The sequence below is a fragment of the Typopeltis vanoorti genome, chromosome 7, assembly GCF_054136105.1.
Source record: "Typopeltis vanoorti isolate ZY-2024b chromosome 7, IOZ_Tvanoo_1.0, whole genome shotgun sequence".
NCBI classification, from domain to species: domain Eukaryota; kingdom Metazoa; phylum Arthropoda; class Arachnida; order Uropygi; family Thelyphonidae; genus Typopeltis; species Typopeltis vanoorti.
In genome coordinates, this window is record NC_143555.1 from 110,044,313 (window position 1) to 110,068,137 (window position 23,825).

The following is a 23,825-nucleotide window of genomic DNA, read 5'->3' on the forward strand; positions in this document are numbered from 1 at the left end:
ATTCATATGGAATAAGAGAGAAATTAGTCGGAACGCTAAATTAGCTGTATACAAGACAGTGTTCAAACCAGTTTTAACTTATGGATCTGAGAGCTGGGTCAGAAGTAAAACACTTGACCAAAGACTAGCGACCACAGATATGAGAGTCCTGAGAAAGATTATAGGCGTGAACAGATGGCATCAATGGCAATATCATATTAAAAACGAGGATATTAGGAAAGAACTTGACATTGTCAGCATCCAGGAATGCGTTAGCAGAGCTAATCTCAGGTGGTATGGTCACTTAAACAGAATGGGCGAGGAAAGATTAGCAAAACAAGTGTTCTCTGCCAAGTTGGCAGGAAAACGACCCAGAGGAAGACCAAGATATAGGTGGATTGATATGGTACAAAGTGCCTTAGACGATAGAAATATAAGATCTGATAATGTTGGAGTCTTGATAAGCAACAGACTGATTTGGAGGAAAATTGTAGATAGGAAATTAATAATGATGTAATTTTTTTCACGTAGTACTATCATATCCTGTACACCCCTTGAGGGTGCATGGCAGGAATTTGATGATGATGATGATATGAAGTTAAGCTAAATACCTTTTCATACTTAAGTATAAAGAGCTAATAAGCTTCATTTCAGCAATGAAAACATTACTTAAATTAAGGGGATATTAAATCCCACATAGTTTTAAAACCGAATAAGAAACTCAAAGATTGGAATCAGAGAGTTTCTTGCCGAATATAGTAAACTATAAAGTATCGGCGACACTAGCATTAGCCAATGCAAGTGATTCTAGTACGTAATACAATACCGGATGACTCGTTGCAAAGGTGGGGGGAAGTTCGTATCGCTATTCTTAGGTATTTTCCATAATGTAAAAACACATTTCCTAGGAAATGTATGCTGTTATTGCATTATGGAGGGAGGTTACTACCCAGACCGGTTACAGCCTTTTTTGAGGCTTCATCAGTGAGTAGCTAGACCTAATACCAAAGTGTATAGCGAAAAGAACTTATATACTCTGCGAACGAGTTTTCCAAACAGGTGCAACCATTAAGTTACTTAAGTATAAAGAGCTAATAAGCTTCATTTCGGCAATGAAAACATTACTTAAATTAAGGGGATATTAAATCCCACATAGTTTTAAAACCGAATAAGAAACTCAAAGATTGGAATCAGAGAGTTTCTTGCCGAATATAGTAAACTATAAAGTATCGGCGACACTAGCGTTAGCCAATGCAAGTGATCCTAGTACGTAGTACAATACCAGACGACGCGTTGCAAAGGTGGGGGGAAGTTCAGATCGCTATTCTTAGGTATTTTCCATAATGTAAAAACACATTTCCTAGGAAATGTATGCTGTTATTACATTATGGAGGGAGGTCACTACCCAGACCGGTCCCCCCACCTTTGCAACGAGTCGTCCAGTATTGTACTGCCTAATAGGATCACTTGCATTGGCTAACGCTAGTGTCGCCGATACTTTATAGTTTACTATATTCGGCAAGAAACTCTCTGATTCCAATCTTTGAGTTTCTTATTCGGTTTTAAAACTATGTGGGATTTAATATCCCCTTAATTTAAGTACCTTTTCATAGTATTACTAGCAAGAGAAAACTAACAAACATTCTAATGTTACTGAGATACTAAATTCTACTATTCTTATCGCATCAAGTTAATCCTATCACATACAAAATGACAAAAGATCTCGTCCAAACAATTCTTACTTTCGAAGGAGGTTAACTTTCTATATAGAGACTGTCCACAGAGTTCTTTAGAATACAGTTCTTAATTTCATATTTGTAAACAATCTTCTCTCTTCTAATGAACTTTCACACAAAATCAGAGTAATTGCACCTTACCGAGCTTTTTCCACGTCGCTCTGCACCACGTGTATGTCTGGATACTTCTCATCTATTGGCTGTCCATACGCCAATGTAGGGGGTTACGCTATCTTCATTCCTTCTGCCAAAAATGGACTCAAATCTTTGCGTTTCAGGAACAACTCGATGGGACTTTTCAGCGACGGCTCGATTCTGCTATTACTGGAATTTTTTCCTTTCAGCTTTGCATAAAATCCTACTTCATTTTAAGAGCGTTCGCAGTCCGACATCTTATCATAGACTTCACCCCCCTTACGCGAAACTGTCCGCTAACTTCTGAACCACCAAAACAGGAAACATTACGACCAGAGAGAGTCTTCTGATACAGGCTCAACCCCTTATATTTTTCTATAGAGCGACTTCTTTTCTCAGTCCCTTTTTTGCACACAGCTCTTATCTTTTCACCCCTTTGGGTTCATCCTTTGCTTTTACGACGCTGTTATACTTGGATTCACAGAATACATGGCAACGTAATTTTCCGAGTAAGCTATAGCCGCTAGCGTTACTCTGTACACGTGTAGCTGTATGCCTTCCAAGAATTATTACTTAGCAACTTTTTTTGATGACTCACAGTAATTTTTACATAGCTTAAGTGAGGCTTAAATTTAAATCAGATTATCTCTCCTTTTAGCCATACTTAAAAATGAAATCTTAATATAATCACATCAGCTTAAATATAAGGCACTTGAAATAAAGAATACAAATTTAACATAAAGTGAAGAAGTTTCACTTTTAATTACAACTGATGTGCAGGTATTTTTCTTTGCCAGCAAGTTTTATATGTTAGACTCTAAATGAATGATTTCTTTCTAAGATTCCTTCATTTAGGATCTAACGCATTGTTCCATTTTCCAAAGAAGATTCAAAATCTTCATTTGAAGGATATATATGCATTCCAATTGCCTTGCTTCTGTGACCTCCATTTTTGTATAGTCATTATAGAAAATTTATACCAGCTGCAAAAGTCAGGGGAAGGGTCTACTGTATTTATTTCACCAATCTTATTCCCATTTCTGTTAGGTATCCATGCAACTTTGGATTAGCTCTGCACATGCATTCTTGAATGCAGTTGATATCAAGTTCTTTCTTAATATCTTTATTCTGCCATTCAAGCTATCCCATAAAAAGAACCTTTCTAGTCTTACTTTTGATAACATCAAGAATCTCTAGACATGATGAGATTCCCTTCTTGGGATTACCTTAACATCAAATCTCTCTTGGCATAAACATATTACAATTATTGCCTCTCAATATCCAAAAAAAAAAAAAAAAAAATTAAGATTGCTCTTTCATTCAAGTTGTTACTTTATCTCTAAACAGCTATTAACTTCATGCAAATCACAAATCTGGCCAGTACTTATTCAGTACAGGAAGAAAAAAAAAAAGCAAGAATGATTAATTAATGACCCATGCCTTACTTTCACATAAGTTTTCTTTTTTCCACTACTTGCACTTTCTGCAAATACTTCCATAGCCACTGTTAATCTGAATTGACATCGATAATTCCTCCCAGATCTCTTCTAAACCAGTTGAGATGTATGCAGTAACTACTCAATACTCCTTCACAGTTCTGACCCACTGAACAAATTTCTCTCCCTCATCATTCATTTCCTTCTACAGCTGTCCTCTGGATTTCTCCTGTTATGAGTTTTCCCAAGGGTCTTCTATGGGTCTTCAAATCAAATGTGAAAGTTTTTTCTTTCTTCTTGTCTCTCTGCCCATCCATGGTACTAATACTGTAGGTTGACCAAGATCTCATATATGGGATCATCTTAAAAAATTGTTCACTTTTTTTTTTTTTCCTCCAGAATTCTCATATCTGTGGTCTGTAATCCGGTTAAATTTTTAAATAACATAGTTCTCCAGTCTCTACATTAAAAATTGGTATTTGAACACTTATTTTGTATTGTCTTTTAGCTTGAATCTAGTGGAATCTTGAATCATCAGATCTATCTATAGGCAGTTCTCTGATCAGGGAGGGTGAACATTCATCTTGTTCTAGGAAGCTGCTCAACATTTGGAATTATCAGTCAAAGGGTTTGTGTTGAACTACACAGCTGGCAGTTATGACAAACTTAATGGCAGCTTGGAGCAGTGCCACGGCATAAGAAGGTACAAGGAATGAATGTCAGTAGTGCATGGGAAGTGGTCAGATTGTTTGAGAGAGAGAGAGTATCACACTCCATATTCAGGGTCAGGAGGATAAACCAAGTAGAAATTGAGCAGATAAGTAGCAATATAAAGCAGGAACTGTGAAAAAGAGAGCATTATGGAAGCAATATAAACAAAAAGGTGATCAGCATGCTCATGAGCAAAAAAAAAATATATATATATATATATTTTTTTTTTTATGTACTATTTTATGGCTATCATTTCCGAAAGCCATAAAATGTGATGAACACTCGATAAATGTCCACTGACCTACATAATCTCCGAGAGTTGGAAACTCCACAACATAAAAATTGGGTCATGACTCCGACCAATAGGAAACAACACAAGCACACCAAAGACAGAAACATCTACCCGAGATGACATAGCCTCCTCTTCCCCAAAAAATAATTTCCATCTTCAGATTTTTCTCTCACCCCCACCCCTCCCTCCCAAACACTCTCTGCCTGCCCTTAATAATAATAATATTATTATTATTATTATTATACATATATAAAAAAACACCTGGGTTTTTTCAAATAATCCCCCTCCCCCTTCATACACGCATTACTCTCTCTAACCCCCCCCCCTCTTTTAACACCAGATTGAATGCGTATCGCCGGGATAAGGAGACAGAAAACAAGAGTCCAAAGAGGTATGTTCAAATTTTCCTCCTATATTATTCTTCATATATTAGTTTTGTAACACTTCAGTAATGCCCTAAGATTTGAGTAAAGAGCCAATGACATTGTAAAATAAGGGGCACTCCTAAATGAAAGTAGGCTATATTAGCCATTAAAATAATAGTTTATTTTAGAGGAGTAACATGGGAATTTTCCCAGCAATAATACCTAGTATACCTATGTAGTCATTTCTAGGTTGTTTAAGGTATCCTGAAAATTTTGTCACATTCTAACAAAGAAAGGGAGGAGGATAGAAAGTAAAATCCTTTAAACATTTCTACATTGATTTTGGCCTTGGCCAGCTATTTAGTAATTGAGTTACCAACTTTTCTTAAAAAATAAAAAAAAAGTAATATTTCCCTAACAGAATGTATCATAAAAAATTAAACAAAATAAAAAGTTTGCTAAAGTTTAAAAGTTCTAACTGGGGTTCACTTTTTTTTTTTTTTTTTTTTTTTTTTTTTTTTTTTTTTTTTCACACACACATCAGATGTTTTAGATGTGTGTGTGATATAAAAAGCTTTCATGTGCTTTTCATCAAGGAGAGACGGATTTCTGTTTCCATATTGTTTTAATGTCTTTTTTCTCTTGCTTATATTCCTTAATTCTTGATTTATAGTGAAAAATTATATATGCAGGTTTAATCTTATATAGTAGTTTATAATTAAGCACATTTTATTAGTAAGTCCTTTATATTGTAACTCATAACTAAACTCGTTTTTTATTTATCTATCTTTGGTAACATGCTGAAGGAGAGAAGAAAGGTTAGTTTAGCACCTTTTAATTCTTAATAGGAGATAGTTGTTTATTTTATAATTTGTTTATGCAGTCTTTGGACAAAATAAGTGGATATATAATTAATTATACCTTTCTCTCCTCCCCTATCCAACAGATTGAGCCATAGTCCATGGGATACCTCTGCATTGCAGTCAATGGTATATTTGCTTCTTCTTTGAAAGACTGTACTAATTCCATGAGGGATATAGAAATCTCTTTAGGGAAGACCAAAATTGACAGAGATAATATACAGAAATAGTTGTATGATTCATCCTAATTCATGTTGTTTCATTATAATGATATGACCAACAAGTGGATAACCCCTCCTTGGATGCTGTTTTTGAACAAAGGCAGATAACGGTGATGTGGGATGACAGTGACAAACATCACTGTAGCAATCAATTGGAAAGTCTAGACCAGTATTTCTCAACGTTTTTTTGGATCATGCCCAAAAAAACGTTGAGAAACACTGGGTTTCTTGATCTTGATGGCCCACCTCAACGTCTCAAAGATTTTGATGCCCCCCCCCCCTAGCATAATAGTCAGCCAAGTTCTGAAAAAGTATAATATAAATATGCACATGTACATCTTCTAATTGTCCCCCAAAATATTCAAATTGCCCCACGTTGAGAAACACTGGTCTAGACCAAAGTTCCATAGATACAAGTGCTATATGAAAAAATGAAATTCACTATAGCAAACTGTTTCTGTAGTTCCTACAAGTGTACTATAATGAGAGTGCTGTAATATTTGCCACTGCATCATTGTGTATTCCAGCTTTCATTTATTCCCACTTCAATGCCATTTCAATAGAGTTATACTGGTTGGACTCTTTACATCATGTGTTTAAATGTGTCTACCCGTGTATGAGAAAAAGAAAGTATAGTGAGAGTGAGTGGTGGTGCTTCTTATAATAAGCATTGCAAAAACTATGCCATGATGGTTGCTAGTAGAATCAGTCAAACAATGAATGTAAAAGCAATTCTGGAAGAGTGGTTGAAATTTAGCAATTGGTTAAGAGCTTATTTCCCACGAAACATCAGCATCATGTGCCTGTTAGTCTGCCTGTAACTATCCAAAATGTTAATTTTGAGGACCTTAAGAAAAGCATATTGAGATTAAGGATGTAGCATTTTAATGTTGGCAAGAACTATTTTTTTTCAGTCAGCAGTTAAGCTCTTGATTGGGAACAGAATCTTCAATTATATCATATAGCATTGCTCCTATAGAAAAATGAGTTCTGTTAACTGCCCAAATAAGGAATGAATGGGATTACCAAAGATAGTTATGTGCCTGATGTTCACCGTCTCACAGGTGATTGTCTTCTAGAATTGTAACCATACCATCTAGCATTTTCACTCATTTCATTTATTTGGTTGTATGAGAGGTGATGAATATTTGCAGAGGAGCTGAGGAAACTCACTGTTATAGAACACCAACTTATTTGTCCCTAGCTGTATACTGATATAACTATTTCACCGTCATTTAACTACCATTTTTGTCCAAGGAATGCCAAACTTAATGTGAAAATTAAAAATTTTTAAAGTTGGTTAATATTGTTTAACCATTTCATAACTGTAAATTTTATTTATAATTATTCTGAATTTGATTTATTTTATGTTGCAATAACCTGAGGTATTGTGTAATATTCTGGGATCATAATGTAAAACATTTTTCATTGTGTTTGTGATTTGTATATACTGTAATACCCTCTAGTAACATGTCATGATATATGTTGATATGCAAGACTACTAGCCTGAAATGGGCATAGTGATGTATTGGTTTCAAAAGGTAATTGAGACAAAACAAGATATCTTAAAATGTTTTGAGGTACTCTCTTTTTAAGTTTTGGACATGGTTCAATATTGAAATGCATATTTCACTTGGACTGGGGTGTCAGTGATTATTTATTCTTTTAGTGTTTAGTGTAGTTCTTGATATTATTAATTCTGAGTATTATAATTAACATTTCAGTTCATTATTATAATACTCATAGCATGAAGTTAGAGGTTAATTAATTCTAGGGAATGAATATTATCAGCTTTGAATTAAATTAATTCAAATTATGTAAATGCCTGTAAATTTTGCTCAAACTTCCTCATCATACATACAAAAAAGTATTTATGAAAAGATAATATCCTCCAAGGTGTTTAAAATGTTGCCTTTGCTTGGCTTGTCCTTCTCATCCACTCCCTCAAAAAAAAAAAGAAAAAAAAAGAAGCATGACAGTAACTGTATATCCACAGTAAGATTAACATGAGTTTATTCCTTAAATTAGCAGTCTTGGAATTATTGAATCCTAAAAAATTATAATTCCTCTTACCAAGCACTTTGGCAAGTGACTCCTTATTTGATTTGGATCCTTATGATGTGGAAGAAAGTGATCCTTTGAAATGCAAGGCAATGGAAAGCTCTTTGTGGGAACTAAAGGTAATCTGATTCAGAAGGACATGAAAATAATATGTATATTCCATCATGAGGATTTTCATTTTTTTAATCATAATTTCTAATCCTTCCTCTTACAGATGTGTTTCACAGATTAAAATAACAAACCTCTCTAAAAGTCATCTTTAAATTTTCCAAATTTTTTTTTGTTTTGCAATTTCAGTAGTTATTATCATTATTATTATGGGAAACTCTTTCTCCTACAGTGAACTTAAACACTCTCCTTTTTGCCGACGACCAAATAATAATTACAAATTCTGAAGATAACTTACAGAAAGCTATTTTAGATCTAAATGAGATAGCCAAAGATTATGGTATGATAATATCAAAAGAAAAATCAAAAACTATGGCCTTTAAAGGACAAGATCCAGCAAGAACTAAAATAGTAATAGATAACAAGATCTTAGAACAGGTGAATTCATTTAACTACCTAGGATGTATGATCACATATGAAAATGAAAAAGATATAAATGTAAAAATTGCAAAATATTTAAAAATAACAGGTGTAATTAACTCTATATTTAAACCAAACCTAGTTCAAAAACAAACCAGACTAAAAGTATACAATACATTAGTCCTACCAGTTTTAATGTATGGAAGCGAAATCTGGACAATAAAACAAAAAGACAACCAAAAATTAATAACAGCAGAAATGAAGTTAATGAGAAAAACTGCAAAGTATACCATATTTGATCACAAAAGAAATGAAGAAATAATGAAAGAATTAAACCAAGAACCAATAATAGAAAAAATTAAAAAATATAAACATAAATGGATGGAACACGTTCAAAGAATGAAAACAGAAAGATTACCAAACCAAGCCTTAAAGTACAAGCCATTAGGAAAAAGAAAACCAGGACGTCCTCTTAAATGATTCAGCGATGACTTCTAAGGCTGGAACAGGCCATGCTAGGCCTAAATCCTTGATACGCATGATGATGATTATGGGAAACTCCTTAGACTCATTGAGAGAGGCCCTCTTTCAGATAAAATAATTCAGAGGCTGAATTATTTTATTTATTGTTTTATTTTTATTAATTTTTTTGCTCCTATTTAGTAGGCTTCATGTCTCTGAACTTATAGTGGAAAATAGTTCTCTGTTTGATCTAATGTATATCTCCATTTTGCATTTGGCAGAACAGCCACATTATTTCACTAGAAAGATAGCTTAAATGCTTCTTGCATTGATTTTATCATAATTAGAATATCTTCTGAGTGATATTTTTTATACTCATTTACTGACTGCATCTGTCTCATATTTGAATATGAAATGAGCAGTACAAATCACTGGATTATGGTGGCTTAAGATGGAGTTATATATGTATGCTGCCACTAACTCTGCATGGTATAGCTTATTCTTGTATTGTATCATATCCTCCATATAATGAAATAAACTCTAATAAATTTAGTTAAATCCTTTATCCAAGTGTGTGCAAGCAAAGTTTGTGCGTGAAAGTATCTTCAGGACTGGGGTAAAGTGGTACAACACCAGGCAACTCCTTGCAAAGGTGGAGCAAGCTACCAACACTCCTATCTCAGTATCCCCCATAATGCAAAACACATCTCCTAGGGGATATGTATAATGTTATGCATTAAGGGAAGGGCCACTACCCAGACTAGTTTTGACCTTTATTGAGGTCTCTTCGGTGGGAGCCAGGCCCAAGTGGAGATACCAGGCAGAAGCATTAGCAAGGCCATCTCCTTCTATAGGAGCTGCCAAACAGTGTGCCACCTTTTTATTAAATTACTCTGGATTTAGAGAAAGATGTTGAAAGTTTATTTTTCACTTGGTCAGACTATAATAAATTTAGTTTAATCCTTTATCTAAGTGTGTGCAAACAAAGTTTGCGCCTGAAAGTATCTTCAGGACTGGTGGTACAACACCAGGCAACTCCTTGCAAAGGTGGAGCAAGCTACCAACACTCCTATCTCAGGATCTCCCATAATGCAAAACACATCTCCTTGCGGATGTGTATAATGTTATGCATTAAGGGAAGGGCCACTACCCAGACTAGGGGTAGTAGGTCCTGGCTCCCACTGAAGAGACCTCAATAAAGGTCGAAACTAGTCTGGGTAGTGGCCCTTCCCTTAATGCATAACATTATACATATCTGCAAGGAGATGTGTTTTGCATTATGGGAGTAGTGAGATAGGAGTGTTGGTATCTTGCTCCACCTTTGCAAGGAGTTGCCCGGTGTTGTTACCACTTTACCCCAGTCCTGAAGATACTTTCAGGTGCAAACTTTGTTTGCACACACTTGGATAAAGGATTAAACTAAATTTATTATAGTCTGACCAAGTGAAAAATAAACTTTCAACATCGAAATAAACTCTATCATTATTTTCTGGTGTATCAATTATGATAGCCTATTATATTTCAGGACCAAGTTTCCTATCTGTAATTAATGACTGCACATCTGTTTTTCCTTCATTCTCAGTACTATACCTAAACATAAAAAAAAGCACCTGCAAAAAAAAAAAACGCATGAAATTATCTTGTTATACACCCTCTGTCCATAAAGAAACCGAACTTTTGATAGAAAATAAAACACAGGCCAATTATAATTATTCAAATCATTTATTTCAATCAATATACTCTCCCGCAGCATCGATACAGCATTTGACACAGTCAGTTAATTTGTTAAATGAGTTTTTTATATCAGTTTTTGGTTTATGGTTTCGTATCGCTTTCCATTCATCGTCAAATTAAGTCGGGGGAAGAAAAAGAAGTCACAGGGTGCCAAATCAGGTGAATACAATGAGTGATCCAACACACAAACTTGGTTTTTGCTCAAAAACTGTCTCACAATGTTCGAACGATGAGATGGTGCATTATCGTGCAAAAGTGACCAGCTGCCTGCATCATGATATTCATGCCATACACGATGAATTCTTGCTATCTATCTATCGCTTCTAAACTTTGAGATAAAACTCACCATTGACCGTTTGGCCAGACGGAATGAATTATTTGTGGATAATGCCCTTGGAATCATAGAAACAAATCAGCATTATCTTTTCTTTTGACTCCAAGCGACTTTTTTTTTTTTTTTTTTTTTTTGGATGCCCCTCTTCTGGTGGTCTCCACTCACCACTCTGGTGCTTTGTTTCGGGTTCATACTCAATACACTAAATTTCATCACCAGTAACAATCGTTTCAAGGAAGTTTGAGTCCTTACGAGCGGTTTTAATGAGGTCCTTGCAGTGTTCAATTCGATACATTTTTTGATCGTCAGCCAACTTGTGAGGAACAGATCACGAATTCAATTTACGATGGCCCAAACTCTCGGTCAAAATGTTGTGCATAGTTGATTTTGGAATCCCCAATTCATTTTTAATCAATCTCATGGACTATTTCGGGTTTTCTTTGAAGAAATTGTGCACTTTTTGGATGTTAACTTCACTCAGTCCAGTTTTTGGATGACCTGGCTTTTCATCATCCTCAAGCATCTCATGACCACTTTGAAATCGCTTACACCACTCATAAACTTGAATACGGGATAAGCATTAATCACCACATGCTTTTTGAAGTATTTGATGCATTTCGGTAAAATTTTTACCAAGTTTAACACAAAAGTCAATTGCAGCTCTCTGTTTGAAACTCATTTTCCGACTGTTCGTCAAAACACGCTGTCACTCTTGGCACTATAACCGTGCTTCTAATGAAACAAATGTCATAAACAGTTGACACAACACTGATGAAGGTTGTTGCTTCCAACAACAAAAAGATACAACAGGTGGCGCCACTAGTTTCTTTTTGGACAGGTTTTTTTTTCAATATAGTTTTGTATACACTATTTGGTGACCTGGCTAATTTCTCTTGTGGCATGCTTAATTCATTTCTTATATACCAACATTGGCTTATCCAGTTATCTCTTTCTGTTAATTAAATTGCTCACTGAAAGTAAAATGGAATTCGGAGTTATGCAGACAGTTAGTTAGACACTGTTTTAGCAATAGATAGTGATAATCTCTATTTAATGTTGTCTAAATTTGTAAAATAAATACTGCAGCTGGAATTTCAGGCATTAAAGATAGCAACTTTTGCGGTGTGAAATTTAGTGATTTTTTTTTTTTTACCTTATCCAATTATAACAAATCTTTTATAGACTGAAAAGTTAATGTGAACCTCATATTGTGCCCTGTAGAATGATTTTCACTTTAGGATTTAACTATATGTAGAAAAAATGTGATGAATTATGAATAATGATGGAATATTTGGCATTGATTTTGTTATTTAAAGCTTCTGTAATATTTAGCATAATGCAGTAAACATTAATGCATGTCATTAAATGGAAACTAAATTTGTTTTTAAGGATGATCTGGAAAGAAATAGATTACGGAGCTACTGGAAACATCTTACTGCAGTAGCTACTGGTTGCTTCTTCTTATTTATTTTTGAAATGTGTGAGAGGTATGTAGTATAAAATATCAAGTTTTCTCTTTGGATTTTTAAGTTTTGATGTATTTGTCTTTAGATAAAGACAATAAGATATGTATTAGATAAAGATGATATAATAATAAGAAGAAATATGTTTTATCTGTAATATGTTTCTATATTTATATATGAAGAAGAAATGTTTTAATTTTAATGGTTTCATATTAGTTCATATACTAGTTTCTCAGAATCTTCTTATCCCAAGATGTTTATAATTCAAATTACTATAAATTACCGATTCAAGATACCAAGTAATTTTATATAAACTTGGTTTTTAATCCTTTTTCCCAGGTAAACAAACAGACAAGTAAGTCAAGTTTGTGCCTGCACATAGTGCAAGTCTGAGGCAATTCGTGGTAGTGCCAGTCTGAAGCAACTCATTGTAAAGGTGGATAGCTCTGATCACTTTCCTTAGTATTTTTCCTTTAATGTAAAGCATATCCCCTTGTGGAGATGTATGATGCTATGCATTAAAGGCAATGGTCACTACCCATACCGGTTTTAACCTTTATTGAGGTCTCATCTGTGGGAGCCAGACAATGCTAAGGTTGAAGTAATGCAGAGCTTATGAATTTTACCTAAACAAGTTGCCTTGTGGCAACTTGTTTAGGTAAAACTTTGACCTTATTAAATAAAATCTCAGGATGAGAGATAGATGTAGAAAGTTTTTTAACTCGGGTATATTATGTATTCAAGATACCAAGCAATTTTATATAAACTTGGTTTTTAATCCTTTTTCCCGGGTAAGCAAACAGACAAGTAAGTCAAGTTTGCACCTGCACGTGGTGCAAGTCTGAGGCAACTTATTGTAAAGGTGGATTGAGCTCTGATCACTTTCCTTAGTATTTTTCCCTTAATGTAAAGCACATCCCCTTGCACTATGTGCAGGTGCTATTCAGCCTTGAATAGCTTTAAAGCTATTCAGTCAAATATCTATTCTAGTTGCTTTTCTAAGTGGTTTTTAGCAGTCTTTCAAAGTAATTACTTCAGACATCTAGAATTTATTTATCTTCAGTTTCCATGTCACCTTTAATGTTTCTGATTTCTAAGCTTTTTCAATAGCCTCCAGAATATCTTGCCACATTCCTGATATTTATTTTCTATGTTCTTACCAAAGCCTTCTCATGACTTTTGTTTAGCTAGTTTTAGTAGCTTTCTTACATTTTTCTCTGTATTCCCTAAGAGTACAAGCTGACTTACTTGCTAGGAATTTTCTGTATGCTTTCTTCTTTTTCTTGCTGCCTCTTTAACTTCCCAAGTCCATCGTGGAGTTCTGATTTTTCTATCCTTACAGACCTCATCACATGCCTCTCTGGCTGAATCAATGTTTTCTTCAGGAAAACATTAATTGATTCTTCTTTGTTCTTGTTTTCAAACTCTTTCATTTTTTCTTCAATGATGTTTGTGTATTTGAATCTACAGTTCAGTCCGTGCAGCTAGCTGAGTGGCTAAGTGCTTTGCAACCATATGCTTGGGTTCGATTCCCGTTGCCGGCTTGAAGAGCTTAAGGATCTTTCTCAGACATAGCCAAGTTAGCTGGTCTTGGGCATGGACTGCAGGGTTTTCCCTCCTGCAAGCAGGTAAACCGGCCCCATAAACATGCGCATCTACAGGCATAGGACATACCCGGAGGTATAAGGTTAGCCCTGTAACAGGCCACTAGGCTTAATACGTGAAGGGAAGAAGAAGTTTACAGTTCACCTCTGAAAGCTGATCAACTGTGATTTGTTTTAAGTCTTTCTTACACACTCTTCTTTTCAATATGAAATTCAATTTTATTCTACTCAAAACGAGATAGTGATCACTTCCTATTTCAAATCCTCTGTACTTGTGTCCTGAACCAGTGAGAAAACATCACTATCAACTATAACATAGTCAATGAGACTTTGCTTATTTCTTGCATCTTATCTCCATGTGAATTTATACACAATTTTATGTTGGAACATGGTGTTAGTAATAACTAATCCATGTTCTAAACAGAAATCCAGCAGACATTTACCATTATTATTAGCTTTGCATTTTTCTCCAAATTTTCCCAAAAACATTTCTGTATGTTTAGTAATAATTTCCTACTCTGCTGTTTAGATCTCCAACAAGGACCAATTTTTCCTTTTTCATTGTGTCTCCTGCCTTCTCTAATTCACCAAATTCCTCCATTTCTTCCTTGGTAGAACCTCTGTGGGACCAAAAGCACAAATAAGTTTCAGTTCCCCATTCTGATATTTGCCTGCATCAATTTACTTGATATTGCATGCCATTCAAGAAGATTATCCTCATATTTAGTGTTGAATACTATAGCTACTCCTCTTTTCCCTGATTGTTATTGCTTGAATATAACATCTTGTATTGTTGCTTAGAGAGATCTCACCTTTTTTTATCTTCTTTGTTTCAGTCATGCTTATTATGTCGATCTGGTACTTATCCAATTCCTCTGCTAGTTCTATTTCTTTTCCATTGATGCTTCTTTTGTTGATAGTACCAATCTTGAGCTCTGCTGTTGTTGAGTTGGAATGTGTTCTGGGATTTGTTCTAGTAGCTGACTTTGCGCTGTTTGCCCTGGTTCCCTGATGAAAACATGTAAATTAACTGGGTGACGCTCCAGCCGGCAAGAAATTTTGTCATGTTGTACCATCATTTTACATAGTGGTTTAAGCCAATAGGAATAAAATTTGGTTGGCTAAATCTGAAATTGTCAGCCCATCCTCGTTTGTTCAATATATAGGTAGATACCTAACAGGGTGCACCACGGGGATTGGACATTGGGTCAGAAGCCCTGTTCTGTTCTCTACATTCCTTAAAAGGCTACATAGAAGTCTCCTCCCCAGTTATACAGCTTTGTCCTTTAAGCACCCTACAATTCCAGCTTATTCAAATCATTCCAAGTACTGCATGTCAGTTGTGTTCCTGATTACTTACTCTGCCTATCTTTGCATCATCAGCAGATAATTATATGCCTCCTGTTAAATCGTTCTCGGTGTCATTAATCTAAAGATTGAATAATAATCGACCACAGGCTGATCTCTGAGGTATACCATTGATCATCAATTTTATGTTGGAACATAAAATTGATGGTAAACAGGCAAACCATATACTGAGAAATCACCACTATGGGCAAAACAGTGTTTCACACAAGATTCCCCATCCCACATCATACTGGGTTCATGTATGTCATTTCAGATAACTGTCTTGATATAGCTCAAGAAATTTACTACCTGTTGTTGTATTATCAGACCTTTCATTCTCCTGTCAATATTTCCCGTATTTAAGTCCCCATTAATAACACTTAGTTTTTCTTTATCTTTTTAAATAGTATGCCCTTAATATTATCACTAATTCCTTCACTACAGTATATTACTTTAGGAGAAAGAAGTAGTGATAATTGCTATGGACTCCGTGCTTATTATGCAACAGTCCTGAATTCATGCTCAAAATAGGAATTTGCCATCGTCAGTCCTGTTAAGTGAAATATATTCCAGATCAGCAATATACACTCCTCTTTTTCTTATTCAGTCTCTACTGATAACATTATAATGACTGTTATGCACTTTAATATCAAAAACATATTAAGCCGTGACTAAGAAATTGCCATAATATGAGACTTAATTTTTCCAGTTAATATATTTAAACCACTTAAGCTCTTGAACCTTCAGACACTGGGGATATCTATCAGGAAATTGATGATGTTGACATTTCCCTTCTGTTAATGCAAACATCCTTCCTGGAATACCCTTTATCCCTACATCCAGTCAGTTGCTATAAGTTTCTTGTGATTGCATTTTTAAATCTTTCAAAAATGTTATGAATTGTATGTCTTACCTTAATGGATTCACCAGTATCTGGATTGGTAGATAGCTGTGCCACCAAACCATTTCCAATTATTAAACTGATCCCATAACTTCAGTTCAGTGATCAGCTAATCCATTATCCAGATAACCATCACTGACTTCCACTCAAAGTTTACACTTATTACATTGAACTATTCCAAAATTGTTTATTTCTGTCCATAGCATTTGCTATTCTGAAGCTTATAAATAATCCTAATATTGCTATTGCCACTCTCTTTCCATTTTCTATGCTCAGTATAGGTCCACACATAATTAGACTTTTCTGCCCTAATTGTAATTCCATAAAATTAGTATTTATTTTATTTTTTCCTTTGATTACTCACCTATTACAAAAAGGATTAAAATTATAGACTTCAATCCTAATATAACTACAATACTTAATAAGCTGCTTACGATCTAAACTTACTCTAAACTAAATCATACTTTACACGATAATTTAGCAGAGTTGAACATTTTCTGTAATATAAAGCAAAATTAAACATTGTCTTATGTTTCTGAAAATTTCTACTAGGCCCAGATATGCTTTGAACAGTAATATTAATCTACTCTTCTTCCTAAAATGGATTTTAGGCCAAGTGGCCTGTTCCAGTCTCATGCCATCTCTTTCTTGGTCTTCCGATTCCTCTTTTCCCACTTATTTTATATCCGTGTAATTTTTTTGGTAGTCTGCTGTTGTCCATTTGATTTAAATGTTCTATCCATTTTTGTTTATTTATACTGTCTTATGTAGTAATTAATTGCTTTTATATTCAGGGATTGTAAAATTTATTCATTTGTTTTATGGTCCTACTTGATATATCCAGCTGTTTTTCTGAGAAATTTAATTTCTGCTGTTTGAATTCGTTTTTCATCTTTCCTTTTTGTGGTCCATGTTTTGCTTCTGTATAGCAGAGTTGGTTTTGACAAGACATTATGTAGTCTGATTCTAGCGTGGTTTTGTACTAGAAATGGCTTAAATATATTATTTATTATGCCATTTACTTTAACAAAGTTTGATATTTTAATGTCTGTGTCTTTTTCTTCTTTGTATGATAAATCACATCCCAAGTATTTGAATGCATGCTAAATAATTTTATTGATTCAGAAATGGGTGTGTGTGTGCGTGTATGCACACATACACACAGTATAATTGGGCTTAATATTTCCAGTTTGTAGAACAGACTCCTTATCCTTCTAATTAGTTGCATGCTAATAACAGGTTAGCAACTGCTAGGTCATCAAATGACCAGTTATCAAAGATAGCTTGTTTTAGTATGAACTGAAATTTCATGGCCAGATATCATATTAGTTAATATGCAGAAAAAAAAAATTTGCCTTGTTATAGCATGTGGCTATAATATACACTATAAAAGCTGTATTAATAAAGGGGAGGTGTATTTGCAAATTCTTGTTAGGTGATTTACAAATTTATGACAAATTTGAAGCTAAAAGTAGCTAGGGTTATTTGAAGGTTGGAGTTATTCTGTTACTTCAGAATAACTTCAATTCTTCACAATTGCCTTGCATTTTACTTAAAATGCAAGGCAAGATGCCACTTTCCTTCTTTTAAAATCTCTTTAAATGATGATTTAATGTAGCACTTAGATGTGATGCTCTAAGGCAATGGTTCTTAACCTTTTCGAAGTCACGGAACACTTTTGATTATAAGAAAAATGTGGGGAACACCAAAAGCGTTAGGGTCATAAAACTAACAAAAAAAAAATATGCATGGACTTGCCTTTTATAAAAATTGAACTTTATTTTAATGCGATATTTGAACTTGTTGGCTTTTGCAGATTTCAGCAATATCAGGTCTAATATCACAGTTGTTATTAGTAAGTCTTTCACCTTTTTAGTTTTTATATTAGTTAGTATTGAGAAACCGAGCTCACATAAATATGATGTTGAAAACTGTAACAAAATTTTCAGTGCCCTTGTGGAGGGTGCTGGGTATTCGGCTTGGGCAAAGATCAAAAATTCCTCGAGTTATTTCAGAGAATTTCATTTTTAGAGTATAATTCGTTGACAAGGTAACTAATTGTTCTTCTTGTAACAAAAATTCACAACTCGATGTGTTAACTGTGCCAAATGGATTTTGTATCCAGTCATAATTGTGTGTATTTAAGGAAGGAAAGTAACTTTAAATCTTTTCTTTCAATATTAAATGCTCTGTTATAACAGAAATAATTCCATCTACATTTTTATTATGGAGAAAATGAAACATATCTACTGTATTTTTTTCCTGATATGTGGTTTTTCCAAAGAGATGCTTTCTTTTCTGAAAAGCTGACAATTTGTCAATGGATGTCAAAATATTTTCTTTTTTCCCTTGGATACTTGTATTAACGCTATTTAAGTAATTAAAAATAACTGCTAAATATGCCATTTTAGCACACCATTTTGGAAAAAAAGGCCGATAATTCATTCTTAAGGTTCTAAAATTTGGAATAGCACTCTATCCCTGGATAACCATCTTATTATAGTGTGCAAAAGCAAAGATTGGTATTTGGCTTCTATAGATATACAAGATATACAAAGTTTTTTTTGTTTTTTTTTTAAAGCATGCTTTTGAAGGTCTTGACTTGATGTAATTTACCATATTTACAACTTGGTCTAGTACAGGTTTTAATATTGACGGTAATGTTTTTGGAACTAGGGATTCTCTGTGCAAAAAAACAGTGCGTAGATATGATATTTATAATATTTGGAGTTTATTTTCTTTGAAAATAAACAATATTCTATTGGTTTAGAAGTCAATGCGCATAGCAGTCTTCAGTTATTAGGATCAGAGTAGCCAATTACACTCAGAACTGTGTCATCTGAAATCTTTCACCAGCGGAACACTTGTAACCAGTTTGCAGAACACAAGTGCTCCAGGGAACACCAGTTAAAAACCACTGCTCTAAGGTATAATAGCCATTATTAGACTTTATATCATTTATTCAAAGCATTTTGATATGCAATGCTTAGAAGTCAACAGACACCATAGTGTGAGGGACAAACGGGCATGGCACCCACCTTAATAAAATGTAGGACTGACGGCAATCCTACAGGGCATACTTTCCGCAAGCATGCAATAGTAATCGATAGGAATTTTGGATCATTCTTTCTTTAGTCATTTTATGAGGTTCTGTACTGTTGTGGGGGCAGATGTCCCTTTTGATGCTCCATTTCATTCCACAGTGTTCTATATGGTTAAGATCAGGACTTTTATGGAGACCAATCAAGTAGGGTGATGTTCATGTTCACAAACCACAGTTACAGCAGCAGCTTTGACATGGTGGACTGTCTTGTTGAAAGAGACGGTGGTTAGTTCCATAGAAATGCCACAAAGTTGAAAGCATTGCATTGTCCAGAATGTTCAGATACCTCTTAGAGTTCAATGTTCATGGCACCAAAAACAGATGTCTGAGGCCAAAACAGGATCATACCGTCACACTACCACTAAATTTCATAGTAAGGGTTACACACTCTGGTAAGAGACTTCCACATGGCACCTATCACACCCATACCCTTCCATCTGCTTGGTAGAGGGCATAGTGTGATTCTTTGCTCCATAACATAGCTTTCCAAGTTTCTGTGTCCCACTGTACATGCTCTTTGCACCACTGAAGAAGATACTGCATGTTGGTTCGAGCAATGTGGGCTTGCATATTGCAGTTCTACCATGGAAACCCATGTTGTGAGCCTTGGTTCTGAATGTTTTTGTGCAGATTTGTGTTCTAGTCAGTGCCTGGAACTCCACAATGTCTGGCCAGTGAATACTGGTTTTTACATATTATCCTTTGTAGCATCCTACAGTCACATTTCATGAGTGTGGTGTTTTCCACTGCAGATAGCACTTGTAATTGACTCCCTGCAGTTCCATCTCAATATGGTATGACTGATTGTTGACCTGGGATCGACCAATTTGCCAAACAGATAGGCCTGCAACATGGCACAATTCCATCAATTTCCTTCTCGCAGCAATTTCACCCGGACACAGTTGCACTGACTTGGGAGCATCATAATTCCTCCAGTTTATACCGGCTACAAACACGTGACTTATTACATGTCACGGTGCACCTTGCCCATGGGGGAGAGGGGTGTCTGTTGACTTCTTTCCAAGGAGTGTATGCATGTATGTGTCAAATGTTATATACACACACACACACACACACACATATATATGTATGTGTAGTGTGTATCTTTGACCATTACTCACGAATATGTATGTTTCCAGTACTATTCAGCTTTGTATCAAAATCCACTATTTTACTTTTCTGTATCTAATCTATTGCCTATAGGCTTATTTTTGCTTTTGTTATCTGAGATCATATCTCCTGTAACCCAACAGTCTAAATTGTGCATCTTCCAGCTCTTGTCTATTGGCCGTTAATTGCTTTTTCATACTCTTTTCTTCTGATGTCATAATATCCACTGTTTCTTTCTGTTTTAGTTTTTTCAGTGTTCATTATCAACCCATGTCTCTTTACTTCTTCACTAACTTCAGCACTGTTCTTTCTAATTCATCTTCTTCAGTAATGATTGTATCATCTGTAAATCTTAAATTATTGATTCTTGTTCCTTGAACTGAAATTCCTGTTATATTCTCCTTTATGATATCCATTCATTGTTCTTTCCAAAAACATGATAAAGATTTTAAGAGATATTGGGTCTCTTTGTCTCATTCCTCTTGTTGTCTGGAATCATTCTTCTGTTTTCCCACAATTTTTCATGGCATCTTCTACATTATCATTGACATTCTGCAATAGATATATCAAGTTCCTGTTCATTCCATAAAATTCAATATAGTCTAATTCCACTTTCTAATCTGTGCTGTTGAATGCTTTCTGAAAGTCAACAAACCAGGCATGAATACTTATATTTTTATATGGGACTTTCTGAATCCCGCTTGCTCATCTTCCAGATTTTTTTTTCCATTAGTTTCTTTGTTTATATCGCAAGTCCTTTTCCACATGACTCATTAGGACAATTGTTTTATAATTTTTGCAGCCCTTTATGTGTGTGTGTGTGTGGGTGGGTGGGTGGGTGGGTGGGGTGGATGGGAATTAGAATTGATATTGTTCATTTCTTTGGTGTTTTATCTTCATCCCACTCATTTGTTACACACAATTGGTAGTTCATCTTCATCTTTCCATGATGCTTCAGCATCTCCCCAGTGATCATCTCATCATTCTCAGGACTCCTATGGTTCTTCAGATGTTTTATTGCCTTAAAACTTTGTCCCACAGTACATCCCTCTCTCTCCCTCTGTGCTTGATACTGACATTTCCTTCAAATTATCAATTAACTACTTTTGCACCTCACCATCTCCATGTGTCATATATAACTGAGTATCTTTTCTATTTTTCTCCTAGTTCTCTTTTAAAAATGAGAACTAGAAGAGATTACTAGTTAAAACGGTTACTAGTTAAATGTTGATGATTTGCACCATTGTAAAATGTTTTTTATATATTATTATTATTATTATTATTATTATGTAACACCTCCAAGGAGTCCAAAGACTCATCGAAGGAGAGCACCTACTCTACAACTCTCTCTCCACCACTCAATCCGCCAACTACAATGAACTGCAACTACCATCATAATCTACACCAACACCATCTACCGTCCATCATCACCACTAGTATTTTCACAGACAATCGCAAACATGCATGCCCACAGTGGGATTCGAATTTCTCCCAGCCTTTTGGCTGGAAAGGTGAATATGCAGACCACTCAGCTAACCAGGCTGGCTGGTTGGTCGAGTGGTATATATATATACACTCACAGTTACACCTCAAGTTACGTAGCACGCGACTTACGTAAATTCGCAGTTACATAATAAATCTGCCAGCATGCAAATGAACACGTTTGCATCTTTGACAGCCTTATTGCAGTACAGTAGTAGATGCCTCGTGTGGTTAGCTCAGTCGCTTGTTATCACTGCTAGTTTCGTTTTTTTTTACCCTTAAAATGAAATGCAAACGCAAAACCGAATGTGCTGGTAATAAATCTAAAAAATAAGGTCTGCAATTACTTTGAAAATAATTCACATGTATGAAGGCGGGAAAATTCTATCAACAATAGCTCGGGGAAATAAATCGGCCTATTTCGACAGTGAATACAATAATGAAAGATAAAGTTGTTCGCATTGTTGAAAGCATGGAAGGTGCAGTAGCATTGAAGGGCACAATTATTTCCAAGAAAAGGCTGGGCCCAATATCATAGATGGAGAAATTGTTGACTCACTGAATTGATGATCTGACACAGAAGTGATACTGTTAAGTTTACTGATTATCCAGGAGAAGGCTATGTCCTTGTATAAGGATTTAAAAGAGCAGGCCAGCATCACGGACACAGAACAAAGTCAAGATGACAACTCAGACGATCCCAAGATGTTCTGCGGGAAGGGGTAAAACTTCCCGCAGAACAGCCAACTTAGCTGCCACAAGACATTTTTTTATTTGTAAAGTGAATGTTTCAGTTTGTTTTTATATTCTTTTATATTATGTATTTTTCATACGTTCATATTTATGGTATGTATATTATTCAAATACAATTGATAAATTTTTTTTATAATCGGATTTTTTTTAATCACCCCAAAAATTAAAATATCTGATTAATGGCAAAAAAATTAATGTAAGACAGCGGTATGAGTAGCCATTGAACATTTTATTGCATGTATATGCAATAAATATGTACATGTATATCGCGCGCATGCGCGCGCGCACACACACACATTTATTTATCTCATTATCTCTTGGCTGTGATAGTTCTAATAGATTTCTATACTGAAATCTAGGTACACAAGTAAGATCCTAGATTTATGTATATTGCTATGATAATTCATTTCTCTTCTTATAAACCTATATTTACTTATAATAATTAAGTAAATTTAGTCTTGACACTTCCATATACAAAAAAAGAAAACAGTTTAATAATTCCAAGATACATAAATAAAAAGGGCTATCCAACATTCTGAAGTAAACTTCAACAACAGAAAATCATCTTAAGATCTAAAAAAATAATTAAATAAATCACATCTTCTGTGGGCCTGGAATATGCTAAAAAGAGCATGTATCTGTGTTAAATTCAGTTGTATTTCAAATAAAAGTTGAATGAAGCAACTTCTTTAACTTTTTTGCAGAAACAATTCTTTTCCTTCAAAACCTTGATAACTGTAGATTTCCTGTTTACACTAAGAGATCGAAAGTTCAGACTTTGATAATAAACTCATCCATTTTGAATACTCTCGCATTCTTTCATAAAATGCCTTCTAGAAGAGCCACAAAAAATGTTCATTCTTTCCACTTTCAAGGTGTACAACTTTTATCTTCTTATACAAAGGATATCCAAGGAAAAATAAACATCCATTCAAAAATCAACTTGCTGTATCTGTTCTCCAAAACAACTGTTGATTTGTTATTGCTCTAATGAAACATTTAATATCTAATAAACATTTCTTCTTCCATATTAGAAACTTCATTTATCAAGTTCCTTTAATTTCTTTCACAACTGTTAATGCAGTTACCTTTTGTAACACAACAGCTAAAACTTTTAAATGTATTTCTTTCTTTATGAAAGAACACTACTAATGGAGCTTTCTTCCATTGCTCTCTGGGTCTCTCTTATAGCGCTCTCTCTCTTCAAC

The 23,825-nt window shown here is 34.7% G+C and overlaps 1 protein-coding gene across 1 annotated transcript in view; it reads left to right on the plus strand.

The window, feature by feature from the left end:
- Window positions 1-23,825, plus strand: part of wls (Wnt ligand secretion mediator) — a 146,318-nt gene that overhangs the window by 99,581 nt on the left and 22,912 nt on the right. Inside the window, exon 8 of the mRNA XM_090396063.1 lies at window positions 12,244-12,341. Within this exon, the coding sequence (XP_090252189.1) occupies window positions 12,244-12,341 (98 nt within the window). The remainder of the gene's footprint in view (window positions 1-12,243; window positions 12,342-23,825) is intronic.